Source organism: Piliocolobus tephrosceles, chromosome 15, assembly GCF_002776525.5.
Source record: "Piliocolobus tephrosceles isolate RC106 chromosome 15, ASM277652v3, whole genome shotgun sequence".
NCBI lineage: Eukaryota > Metazoa > Chordata > Mammalia > Primates > Cercopithecidae > Piliocolobus > Piliocolobus tephrosceles.
This window is the reverse complement of record NC_045448.1, coordinates 1,717,616-1,730,556: the sequence shown is the minus strand read 5'-3', so window position 1 is coordinate 1,730,556 and position 12,941 is coordinate 1,717,616. Positions and strand designations below refer to the sequence as shown.

The following is a 12,941-nucleotide window of genomic DNA, read 5'->3' as shown; positions in this document are numbered from 1 at the left end:
TAGCTACGTTCCTCTAAATTGGTCTCCATTACCCTGAATCTTAAAGCAAGTGCTTGCAAAATCCTGACCAATGGTGGGGGAAAGCTTAGCCCTAACACACTGTAGTTCCGGTGTTGAATCTTTGCAGGCAAGTGTTGGATAAAGCAGCCCACCCACAGGTGTGTGCTGAAGGCTGAATGAGGAAGACCAAGTTAAACGTAGTCTCTGGCTGCCGGACCATGTGTGTCCATGTGGTGAGCATGGCCAGGTGAATATTGAATAAGGGCCCTGACCACTGACAGGTGACCATCATTTAAGTTTAAAGCAGTGGAAGAAAAGCTCAATATGCATTTTCAGAAGGGGCATTATCAGGACAAAGAGGATCTTAAAGGTACAGCAGAAAGAGGTGTAAGATTAGAGGCCACCCCAGAGCCACGAACCGCCTCCCTCAGTCTGTGTGCCGTGTGATCATCCGTGTGGCTCTGAAGCTGTGTTTTGCCCACAGCCAGAAGACTTGGACCCATTCCAGGAGGCTCTAGAAGAAAGACGGTACCCCGGGGAGGTGACCATCCCAAGTCCCAAACCCAAGTACCCTCAGTGCAAGGAGAGCAAAAAGGATTTAATAACGTAAGCATGCTGTGAGGTGAAATTATGAATCTTCTTAATCTTCCCATTCTTTGGCTGATTTTTAAAAACCGGATCTGTATATGCCTTGCCGTTTGAGCATGCGACATTCGCAGCATATAAATGTTTCCGATTGCCGGGTCAGTAGAGTGAGCAGCTCACCGTGCACTTGCCTGTTCCCAGTGACGCTCTGTTGGACGGGGGCGTCATTTTCATTTAACCCGTGCATTTTGCCGCTTTTCTTCAGGGTGCTTAAATCCCCTTGCAGACATTGCAGCTAAACTGGAAACAATGAAACTTTTTTAAAAGTTTTTTTTTTTTTAACATACTTACTATTTTGGCTGTTTTTGTTTTTGTTTGGCGGCAGATGTCCAACTCCAGGGTGTGATGGGAGTGGTCATGTGACTGGTAATTACGCCTCACACAGAAGGTGTGACTTCATTTTTCTCATGGTGGATTCTGTCTTTCCAATTTATTGTTTTCAGCTTACCTCAACAATGCTGTCAAAGTAAAAATGTTGGATTCTGTGTCAACCCTTTAAGTGCTATATGTTGACCTTCAAAAGCATGCTAATTTATGTGTTGTATAATGTCTTTTATCTTCAAATACACAACCTAAATTTGTAAAATTCTTCTTAAGCATTTAAGCCAAAGAGCACAAATGTTTTATCTTATTTTTTAAACAATTTCTTATTAACAGAAATATTTTCTTAAATTTATATTCGAACCAATTCAGAATTAATTGTGCAAAAAAAAATTCAATATACAGCACTTGCCCATTGCTTTTCTGCATTAAACTCTTTAATTTTGGTTTTTATGTTGTGTTTGTTCGGGAGTTATGCGCTTCGCAGTTGACTGACCTGCCTATCCCGGCCTGTCTTACAGTCTATCTGGCTGCCCCCTGGCGGACAAAAGCATTCGAAGTATGCTGGCCACCAGCTCCCAAGAACTCAAGTAAGATTTAATGACAATAATTCTCTTTTTAAAATCCATGCACTCAGTAGTTCACACACACACACAAAAATGATGTGTCATTTGCAAAGAAAAATGTCTGTTAAAAAACATGGCCTGTGAACCCCAGTGCCTTGATATAGAAACGTGATTGAGTCCTCGGAATTTCAGCCACTTTTCCACACAACCCATTCTGCCTTTTCCCCTGACATACCTCCAGCTTGTTCATGTCATATCCTTCCTATCTGGAATTTCCTAAAGCATGAGTGTTTTCTCCAGATATGCATGCACATGGAAGGGAAATTTTACAGTTACTCATATTTTTATAAAATGACTAAATAATCAAACTTTAATTTTTAAAATAAATTCATAGGAGTATTTACAATATGGATACTTAAGTAGCACTCATGACAAAATCTACCATCATAATAGCTATGTTCTTAAATACACTGTGGTCTTAGTCATGAATACTCTTTAGGACAGTGTCAGCTCGCGGTTCGGGGATCCGGAGAGTCATGGAATTCAACCAGACACACATCATTCTAGAGTTTTACCTCCCTCTTCTCTCTGCCTGTCATTTTTAAGCATAAATCTGGCAAAAGGGTGAAACACCTACCTTTATACTGCCACACGGAGATTTCCCTCCTTCGCATAGACATCTCTAGGTGCAGGTCCAGACAGGTTCGGAAGAAGCGGGTAGAAGTCACGGAGGGAGTCTCAAAGCCTCCTCACTCCAGGGAGAGCACAGGTGCAGGTGCACACAGGGAAAGAGGGTGAGACCTGGGAGATGCTCACAGTGCGATGAGAGCCAAGAGTCCCCAGATAATCACTTTAAATTATTGGACATGCCATATCATTATGTCAAATTGCTTGGTTTTCCTTTTGTTTGGAAAAAGCATTGTTATCCACGCAAAGAGAATGCTGCTTTTCAACCCACATTTGATCTCTTTCCCAGTCATCCCTCCCCACCTCCCAGACCCCTGACGATAGACCAGGACTATTGCAAAGTGTAGGCTTCTGTTTCACACCCGTGTCATCTTTTACAGGATCCCTGTCCAAGGCCCTAGGGCCATAGATCACCTGCTTATGTTCAGTGACTTCCTGAACTAGCTCTTTCGCCACAAGACCCTTGGAACTTTCTTCATGGAATGTAAACGCCTGGAGGGCTTCCTCTTACCTAACGGCTGTCATCCAAAACAGTTCCTCGTGGACAAAGTGGCTTTAGGATCTCAAAACGACAGCATTAGCAAGAGCAATTCAACCCACTTTGTTCAGGCATCTTTTGTATGGCTCGAAACCACATTTCCCTCATGGTCAAAACATGACTAACTCCCCTGGGAACTTGGCCAATACATCAGAACATGGCAACATTCCTTTGAATTTCTTGATGAGGGACACTTTGCGAAAGATTGGCACATCTCCAGTTCCAACGGGCCAGCTGTAGACAGGAAAACAGCCTCTGTAAAAGTTGCTTCTAGTGTTGCCTCTAACTGGTCAGAGACTGCAGGGATTCGTTCTCTTTGGCTTGCCTCCCTTCACGTTGGGCTTGGCGGCTTATGTTGATTTGAAATTCCGGGCCGGCTTGCTGTTTCTCCAGCATCAGCACTTTCTTCTTCTCTTACTTCATCTTGCAAGACGGTGTGATGGTCCCCACCATTAGCATTTTCCGAGGGAGCCGGTTAGCTCTTCGTGCCTTCCAGGGCAGGGTGGGCATGGGCAGCCCCTCCTTCCTGCCTTGTCTTGGAGGGGAGCCTGTATCTTCCAGGAGGTGGATGGCCTTTTCCTAATTGTGGTTGCTCAAAAAGCCACACTCGTGTCTAAACTTATCTTTGCAAAAAGTAAATCCTATTCTGATAGAGCCTTTCTGGGAAATCTGAACTTGACTGATTTTCTTAAATGGTCCTTTTCTATGAATGGATCTTCAAAACTAAGAATTTCAATCAAGCATCTTCTGTAAAAACACTAACGTTTCATGACCAAATTTTGCTTGATGGTATAACCATAGGTTATAATTTCTTTTCTTTAACCTTGTAATTGGTGACACCCTTTATCTGTTACCTGTTGGATCTGGGTCAGCAAGATCTGTTGGGTGGGTTTCTCAAGCCCAGGAACATGGACTGAGCCCCTCATGACTTGCAACAACTTTCTTTAGAATAATTCGCACATGAGTCCTTTTTAATATTCTCTGTGTATATTTTCAAGGGTTTGGTCAATTTGTCCTGCAGCAGCAGCATCCCTGATTAACAGCATGACGTTAAACCATTCACTGTATCCTGCCACAACCTCTAATCATTCATAAACACATGGTAGAAAGTGGGCCCCAATTACCTCTGAAACTCTTCTCTACAATACGTGTCAGCTAACAAATGGAACTTTCTGAAAATTTTCTTCTTGTCACTTCCAACGCTGAATTGTGATATTTGGCCTTTAACAGGACATTCTTGATCATGGACAAAACAAATTTTCCAGATAAACTCTTGCTCTTGGATCCTCTAAGCTCTTAAACTTCCTGAGATAACACTTTGCCTGGTTCTTACCCAGAGCAGCAAACGTGGGACGTTTTGAAAAGAAAATCCATAACCTCATGTCAAATTATGTGTAACGTGTAAACTGAAACTGGATTAAAATTTAATGTGCACCTGAATCTTACTCCAACTCTGGGACTGTTGCTTTCTTTGCTCTGTAGCCCATCTGGTGTTGAAGACATAGTTCAGAGGCTCAGAAGTCAGGAAGGAAGCCCAGGGTAAAAGGGACACTTCGGGGAGGCAGACGGAGGAGGGACGCCCAGTTCCGAAAGCCTCTGTGCCTGGCAGACTTTTGCGCATCGATACTTCAAGGTGGAATTCACTGTCACCTTGTATGCCCTTTCTAGGAGCCGACCTCCCAGGGTCGCCGTGAGCCCTGCCTGGCTGTGACATTCACTGAGATCACAGGCCAAAAAACAGAAAAGAATACATTTGTGCAGATTAGAGTTTTTGGGGGATGAGAACTCTGCCCACCATGAGCTCTGATTCCCTGTAAAGTTTCTTCTTGTGACATTTCATTTGCTAGGATTCCCTGAAACAAACAGCAGGAAAGAGCTTGCAAAACCTATCGCAGCTGGTCAGCCTTTTCTTTTTCTTTTTCATTGTCTTAAGGAACCATATTCTCCCAGCCAGGAATTATTTTTTTCTGCTTCCAGGTGTGTGTGCCATTGTGGACATGGGCATGGTGTAGGTATAACCAAAGTAAGCCAAATACAAACTGATTTCCATCACAGGGAATTGGCTCTTAAGAGGAGCCCACAAATCAGCTTCCATTTATGCTTTGGTTGGCCAAATGAAGATTCCTCCTTACTATCCTTGCCTTTATCTTATAATACCACAAGTCCCGACATTAGTGTAACTCCTTGTAGGAAAAAGAACCTTGGGCTGCTTGTTGGTTTTCCTGGAGTCTGAGCTTGGCCTGAGTCATCACGGCGGTGAGCGGGTTGTACTTTTGGTCCCTCGGCCTTCGCGACGGTCTCGTACGCTCTGTAATCTCTAAGCTCGTATCCTAGGCATTTTCAGCTTGAGCATGCAGGAATTTTAGCCACATCTAACACATCTTTTTAACCTGGTAACATGCATTTTAAAATACGTCATAAGTCAAAGAATTAACATTTTGAACGTAGGTCAAGATGTTGCTTTTTGCTAAGGCTACTTATTTCTAGCCCATCCTGGGGCTTAGATTCTCTGCTGTAAACATAACACAGGCACAGGGAGATTATTTGCCAGGCTCTCCTGGAGAGAGATGTGAGCTTTGCTCACCCCACAGCTTCCATTGTTAGGGTGCAGGAGGGTCGTCCGCTTTGACTGCTCACCAAGGTCTTAGGAATAATCCTCCTTTCGGTAATCTTTTGCTTTCACAGTTTACAATAGTCAGTCCACAGAACTCTGCGAATTACAACTGCCCTCGGCTGGGGTCTAGTTTCTTTAACAGGAGGCCGTATTTCCTTATCAGGGGAATGAGTTGACCTCTGTGTAAATTCAGCTCTTTTAGGACAGAAATTTGTGTGATTGCAGCCTCCACACTGGGAGGGGCTGGGAGGGGAGATGTGTGATCTCCCACTTCAAAGACTGCTCTTGTAGCACCCTTCTTCCTGTTAGAAAAGATGGAACCATTCAGCCGCTGACGTGGCTCACCCGAGAGCACCTGGGTGCACGTGACCAGCGATGTGCGTGAGCGGGAATGTCTCGGGGAGCAGAGGCGATGGCCTGGGGTTCTCAGGTGCTCACAGGGTCCACTGGGGGTTCTCAGGTGCGGGTCCCTCCGGCGCTCAGGGTCCGCTGGGACTCCAGCAAGCGCCGCCCAGGCCACGGGGATTGCGTGCCTGCCCCGGAGCCTTCCCCAGATCTGTGGTGGCCCCTGCTTGTGCTGAGATGCTGCAGGCTTGTAGGGTGCCCGACAGTGGACAAAAGGCTTCTGCACAGACTGTCGCCTTCGTGAGGAAAAGGGGGAAGAGGTGCTTCGACCCATTTCACGGATGTGAGAACTGAGGAGCGGGTGGTTGGGCTGCTCAGTTGAGATGCACAGACTATCAGCTGCAAGGACAGAGCCTGACTCAGAAGCTTCCCCACGCTTCATGTCTGCTCCTCGGTCGTTAATAACACCACCTTCAGTGTGCTGCTTTGTGATTGAGAATTAAGAGTTTACATTTAGTGATGACCACAGCCATCCACATGCACACATACACACAGAACTTATTTTTGTTTCCACACTTGGCCTCGTGCAGTTTCCCTGTGACCCGCACAGGGAGCTGAGCTGGGACCCACCGGTGGTGGCCACCCCCGGCACTGTGCCACATCCCTGGTGGAAAGCTGACACGCCCACTCCTCACAATCAGCCAAATGCATTTTGAACTTGCTCCTCCAGGGACCCAGTTCTATCATTTATATTCTCACATCTGTAAATGGTTTATAAAGTTTGCACTATGGCATTTACAGAAAATATCCTAAAAAATACAGCCTATTGGAGTTGTATTTTATCATAACGAGTAGGAGAAATTAAAATATAGGAAATACAATTAAGCATAATAAGTAAAACTTCTAAAACAAGAATGTTTCGGAATGACTCCAGGCACACACACACGCACACGAACCGGCAAACCAACAATAAACCCCTCAGGTCTTGGTTCACAGAGTTTCTTGTTGAGGGAGAATGAGCCAGAAGCGCCTTGGTCTTTCCTTCCATTTCTCAAGTGCACCGTCAGGGCGAGCCCAGCAGCAGGAGCCTCCCTGGGCCCAGTGGAAGGGGCTCTAAGTGGGGAGGGTCCCTGCTGCAAATCTTTCTTCCTGCCTCCTCCTCCTCTCACAGTAAGCCTGAGACCTGGATTATTAAGGGAGGGACCCAGGCATTGGGATTTGGGCTGAATCTTACTTATTTTAACTATACTGACGCACAGGCCAGCCAAAAACAAAACAACCACGTCGAGAATCTTTAGCTTTTTAAACGGCTTGATGAAACATTCCTAAAGTTCTCCAGCTATATTTGAAACGTAGTGTAGGTCTGTTTATGCCTCGCCATTGTCATGGTTTTGATGAAGAAAATATTGAAATTCACTGAGTAAAATCTCAGACTTAGGTAATACAAGGAGGCAAGGGGTGGCAGGATCTGAGGCCAGTGGCCAAGATGCTCTGCTTTTCATGGAGAGGTTCTCTGTGCAAAAGAAAACACAGAGCATGGGTTTTCCAGTCACTGGGGAGCACTGTCAATCTCCCTGTGCCTCAGTTTCCTTGCCTGTGAAGTGGGACAGTCCTGGTAGCAAGCACACACCTGACATTCAATACCTGTTACAGTTGACAACAACCATGTACAAAAATCCCCAAAAATGAAACTTTTCCATTGTTCATTTATATTTCATCATTCATTCTTCTGAAAACTGAATGAAACATGCTGTGTGTAGACCTGTGTGTGCCCAATGTACAGTCAGTTAAGAAAATAATTCAAGTCTCATTTAAAAGTTTTCTAGCTACTCGGGAGGCTGGGGCACAAGAATTGCGGGAACCCGGGAGGCAGAGGTTGCAGTGAGCCGAGATCGTGCCACTGCACTCCAGCCTGGGTGACAGAGTGAGACTCCGTCTCAAAAAATAAAAACAGAAGCTTTCTCCATCTTACCTTACCTCATTCATTGCTCAGGTTTTGCCTTTGCAGCCTCACACTTTGGCAGAACCAGCATACTGTTTGCTAAAGAGAGGGTGGCTTCTGTGGACATTTTATTTTATCTTTAATTTGCCATATTTACCGGCTTCTTGACCAAATTGATCTGTTTGCCTTACGCCATTTAAAAGGCCGTTTTCAAGGATGGTGGCTTGGTTGAACTCAGAGATAGGGAGCCCGAATCTCTCAGGGAATTAAGGTAAATTTCTAACTGCTCACCAAAGCTGGCCTTGTGAGGTTTTTGTTTTTTATTGTGACAAATTTTGGAACATTTTAAATTCAGAAGAGAATCATGAAGAAGATTTTTAATGAAATATTTCTTAGCATTCCATTCTTTCATTTCAAAAATATGAAACATTTAATACAAACATCAGAAACTATTGAATTGTATTGCATACTTTCAAACAAAAATCATTTGTCATCAAATCAAATGTAAAATAATGCATCTTATACAATCTATTTCAAAACTTTTTAAATACATTGATTTTTTAACTTCTGGATGACTTTTTAATATGTACAGTATTTCTGTCACACATGAACAGAAGGAAGAATTTATTGTCCTTATTATTTTAAGTACTGACGTTTTAAAGTTATTTAAAATATATATATGCATCTATTACTAAACTATAAACATATATTATTATTTTACACACACATTTTTTGTTATTTTTTGGTCTAGGTTTCAAAGATGGACACATTTCCTTTCATGAGACGTGTTACGTTGTCTGAGGTCTCTTCATATTTCACATCTAATTAAATTTGGCCTCTTCTAATTTGAGGGAATTCTGGGCTCCTCTGGAATGGCTCTGAGAAGTGAGCTTTGCTTAGACTTCATGGGCCCCCGCATCTGACTTCGGGCAGCCAGCAGGATGAGAAGCCAGTACTCTGTGATGGGAGAGTATAGTCAGAATGAGGAGGTGATGTTGTCCTTTAATTGTGCCTCCGAGGTTTTAATGTAGTAAACACTTCGCTAAGTTGTAATTCCCTGGAGCAAAATGAATGAAATTGGAAATAAAGTCGATGCTCCCTTTGGGAAATGACTGACAAGGATTTGGGATTTCCTGGCCATTTCAGGCGAGAGACTCATTCTCTCCCAGGCCCCTTCTTGAGTGAAAGGCTTTGAAGGAACTCAAGGGCCATTGAGTGCACAGGGGCCTGGGAAGCAGGAAAGCTCACAGTCACATCTGCAATTTCAACCTGTCGCTGTGCTCTCTCTTACATGTGATCTGTGGCCTTCCAGGGGTGATGACTCAGGGAAATTACTTCTCTTCTCTTCTAGTATATTCTATTGTTGCATTTTTACGGAAAGAGGTTTCTGGCACTAGTGAATTCCATTTAATGACATGTTTAAAGTCGCTAGGTTCTACAGGTGCTTACATGTTTCTATTCATGAATGAGAGATGGAGACATCTCATCTGCCTCCAAAGAGAAATTGAGAATAGTATAAGAATGTAAAGAGGTTGGACATCCCACACTTACCTGATGTTTTTAAGAAAAAGCTTTCCAATAATCAAATTAAAATGTGACTTGGTTATGGAAATGAGAGCCTGAAATGCCTGATGGAGCCTTCTGGGATGAAGTTGCCTGTTCTGTGCTGTCCCACACGAAAGTCACAAGCTGCTTGAATGAGGCTGCCGTGGCTGAGGAAGTGCATTCTTGATGGTATTTCATCTTCATTAATTCAAACCTAAATGTCCACATACACCAAGCAGGTATACACACTGGGCAGTGCCCAAGAGAACCTTACACTTATTTTATATTGTTCTTTGTGTGGTTTTTACTACACAAAGAACAATAGAAATTGTCCTAATTCTAATTAGAATTACATTCTAACAAACCTGTGGGAATATTTCATTTCTGAAACTGAACAGTTCATATTTTTTAAGCATCTGGCTTATACTATTAAGCCATTGACAAATAGGTTAATAGTTTTTTATTAATATACTGGTATCGTTTTTTGTTTAATGCAGTTTGTAGACAGATTAAAACTAAATGTGACATAAATGTCAGTGTTACCATTTTCAGAATGGAATACCTGCACGTTGCACAGTGAAATGAGTGCAAACCTCACTCTTTGGGACGAGCGTTGGGGCAGCACTCAATGGAAGTTAGTGGAAAGACTCAGTTATGCTATTGTGAAAAACCATGCAACTGGATTACTTTCAAGCATGGGCAGAAATTCAAATTTAGTTAATCAGGTGTTATCAAAGAGAGGTCCGTAGGCCACCTCCTTCAGTGACTAAATAAACCCAATATAATTAACACATAAATCTCTAATAATTGGGGCCTTCAAGTTGTCGGAAGCCTGTTTCCACCTGTATCTTCGATATTTATCTCCCAAGCTTGCTGATGCATTAATTAGCACTACCTGCAGAGAAAAGCTTACTCCACGGAGGGGGACCCCAGCACTTCCCTGGTCCCAATTAGTTTTCATGTCGAATTAGGAAGGTGTCATTATCATGCATTATTTTTTTACAATTTAGGATACAAACAGGTGACCTATTTTAGGCAATTTTTGGTCTCAGAGCCAACTGAGAGCAAGCAGAGTTCAGCAGAACTGCCCACAGCCATGGCCGTGCCTGGAGCCCCTGCCTGTCCCAGCACAGACGTGCGAGCGGCCAGGTCCCATTCCTCAGCTCTCACCGTTCATGTCCCTCTCCTTTGGCCAAGTGCTGATAGCGTTCATCATGCAAGCTCACTGAACAAGGATACAAAATCCACCTGATACACAAAAGCACCTGCTTCTGGCACAAATGCATCCTCTTAGCGAAGGGGAGAAAACATCAGTCGAGCAAGGAAGCTTTTAAATGATTTTTTGGATGTAAACCTAATATAAGCTCAAAAAATTGAGAGAGAAAGGAATTGGAAAAAAGAAAAAATATGTATAATCTCACCACTCTCACAGATATGTTTGCATTTTTGTGCAATCACCGTGTGATTGAAACCTGCTTTTCTGCTTAGCATGTAAGTCATAGAATCTTATTTTTAATCACTGCATCTTTTCAGGGAAAATGTGTTTTTGCAGCTTCCATCATAGTCAAGTGATAAAAGTCTCCAGCACCAGGAATCTGGGCATGCTGAAGCCTGTGTTGTCCATGAGGGCTCCTTCCTCACCTGTGCAGCTGGGACCACGGGGGTCTCCCCAGAGCTACGATGACGATAGGCAGAGCTTAGATGCTGAAGGGCTTTGCAGAGGGTGTTTCTCTGCTGCAGGGGTGTAATTTATCCTATAGAACCAGGGACCGACTGTTTGGTGCTCTCTGAGCTGTGATCCTCCCGCGGGACCCTGGTCATAAGGAGACTCAGCTTGAGTCTCCGGCTGGGAGAACAAGCCAGGTCTCTGTCCTCCCTTGGTCTGATATTTGGGGAGATGGCGGACACACAGTCCCAGCATGCTTAGAAGACACCAGGACGCCAGCAGAGGAGGGGCAGGGAGAAAGTTCTAGAACAGCAGAGCAGCACAGGAGTCAGATCACCTGAGGCCACTGGTCTTGGCAGGACTTTAGTTCTGTCCTGAGTGAGACGTTACTTCTCAAATCTCCCCGGATGCCTTGCAGTTAGAGGCCAGTCCAGAGCTCTGGCAGTGGGGTGCAGGGCTAGGATGGGAGGCAGCAGGTGCTGAGGTTTCAATGGCGGCACATGTAGGGTCAGCTGGGGGAACTCGGTGTGGGGCAGAGAGCATCCAGGAGAGTCACCCAGAGGCCCGGTCTGGCCACCGACCATGGGGAAAGGTTGCTAGGGTGAGCAGTGGGTGTGGGCTCAGGAGCCCCAGATGGACCGGTGGGTCAGGGTGGAGATGTGGAAGAGAGGAATGTCATGCGTGTGTGTGGGTGCTCTGGGGGCCTGTCCCAGGCTGGACGCGAAGTACTGGGCACGGATGGCACAAAGGCCACGCATGGATGCATCACCAGGCAGCGGGTGTTGACAGACGAGGATGCCAAGACCCACCTCTTCTCATTCTCCCAGACTCGGGGGCTCGGGCCCAAACCCTGAGTCTGTTTCCACACCCAGCAAGAGGGGCCCACAGAATCTGATTATTTTCTGGGAATTAAAATAACTACAAAATTTGGAAATTCCATCACAAAGATTTCTTCTCCAAATGTCCTGCTGACCTGAGAGTGCAGCATTCCCCCGCACATCACTGAAAATACCCTGGGAATCAGGTGGCCGAAGAGACTTTCCGTATCGCTCCAGCCCTCAAACCTCACCGCAGCTGTGCACGTGGACAGAACTGTACTTTAGAAATCCAAAGTGTACATCTTTGTTAAGATGTAACTATTGGGATTATTTAAATAAGATTAAATAATGTGTTTTTCCTGTAACACATGAACAGAGAGATAGAGCCCCACTTTGAAGGGTAGAGAAGTTCACCTGCACGGCTGCCCTAAGACTGCAGAGCCCTGAGGTGGGGAGGGAGCAGCGAGTTCATTCTTCCTCGCTGGACCCTTGAACAAAGAAGGTGGAGGCTTAGGCATGGCCCCACTAGGTCAAGAAGGAACCAGAATGAAAGTCTTCTAGAGGAGATTTCTTTCCTGGCAATAATCTGATTATCAAACGGATCTGCTTCTGCTCACCACTCCCCAGACATCCATCCTGAGTAAAATCGGATTGCCACCTGGCCTGGTGCTTGGGGACAGAGACAGAACGGTAGTGAGGCCGGGAGGGAAACTGAGGCACTCGCCTTCTCCTGAGAGAACTGCTTTGATTCTACCTTGAACAGGAAGGATTGGACACATTCAGAGATGTGCAAAGTATTTCACCGCAAGGCTTGAAGGCAGCATAAGAAATCTGAAAATGCGTAGTTCTGTTTTCTTAAAACAACCATTTAAAATGTATGCATATTTCTCGGTGCAAGGACCACGTCACGCCCTTCCCTCTTGGCCTTGGCGAGGCAGGTACACTCCCTTGAAATGGCCTTCCTTGGCCTCCCTGTTTTCTGAAACCCAGCCTGTTCACCCAGGCCCAGCACCAGCACAACGTGCGACTCAGGGAGGGTCCAGTTTCCCACCTCGGGGTGTGACCTTGAACGTGTCAGCCCAGCCACTGCGACCTCTCCCTGCAGCGATCTCACCGACTTGGGTGGCTCTGTGCTCCCGGCCACTGGGACCTGTCCCCGCAGCAATCGCACTGACGCGGTGGCTCTGTGCTCCCGGCCACTGCGACCTCTCCCTGCAGCGATCTCACCGACTCGGGTGGCTCTGTGCTCCCGGC

General features: G+C 45.2%; 1 protein-coding gene across 11 annotated transcripts in view; it reads left to right on the top strand.

The window, feature by feature from the left end:
- MYT1L (myelin transcription factor 1 like) overlaps positions 1–12,941 on the top strand; it is a 537,379-nt gene that overhangs the window by 439,018 nt on the left and 85,420 nt on the right. For all 11 annotated transcript variants that reach the window (XM_023192653.3, XM_023192656.1, XM_023192648.1 and 8 more), the window contains 2 exons: positions 485–606; positions 1,488–1,556. In XM_023192653.3, coding sequence (XP_023048421.1) covers positions 485–606; positions 1,488–1,556 — 191 coding nt within the window. The remainder of the gene's footprint in view (positions 1–484; positions 607–1,487; positions 1,557–12,941) is intronic.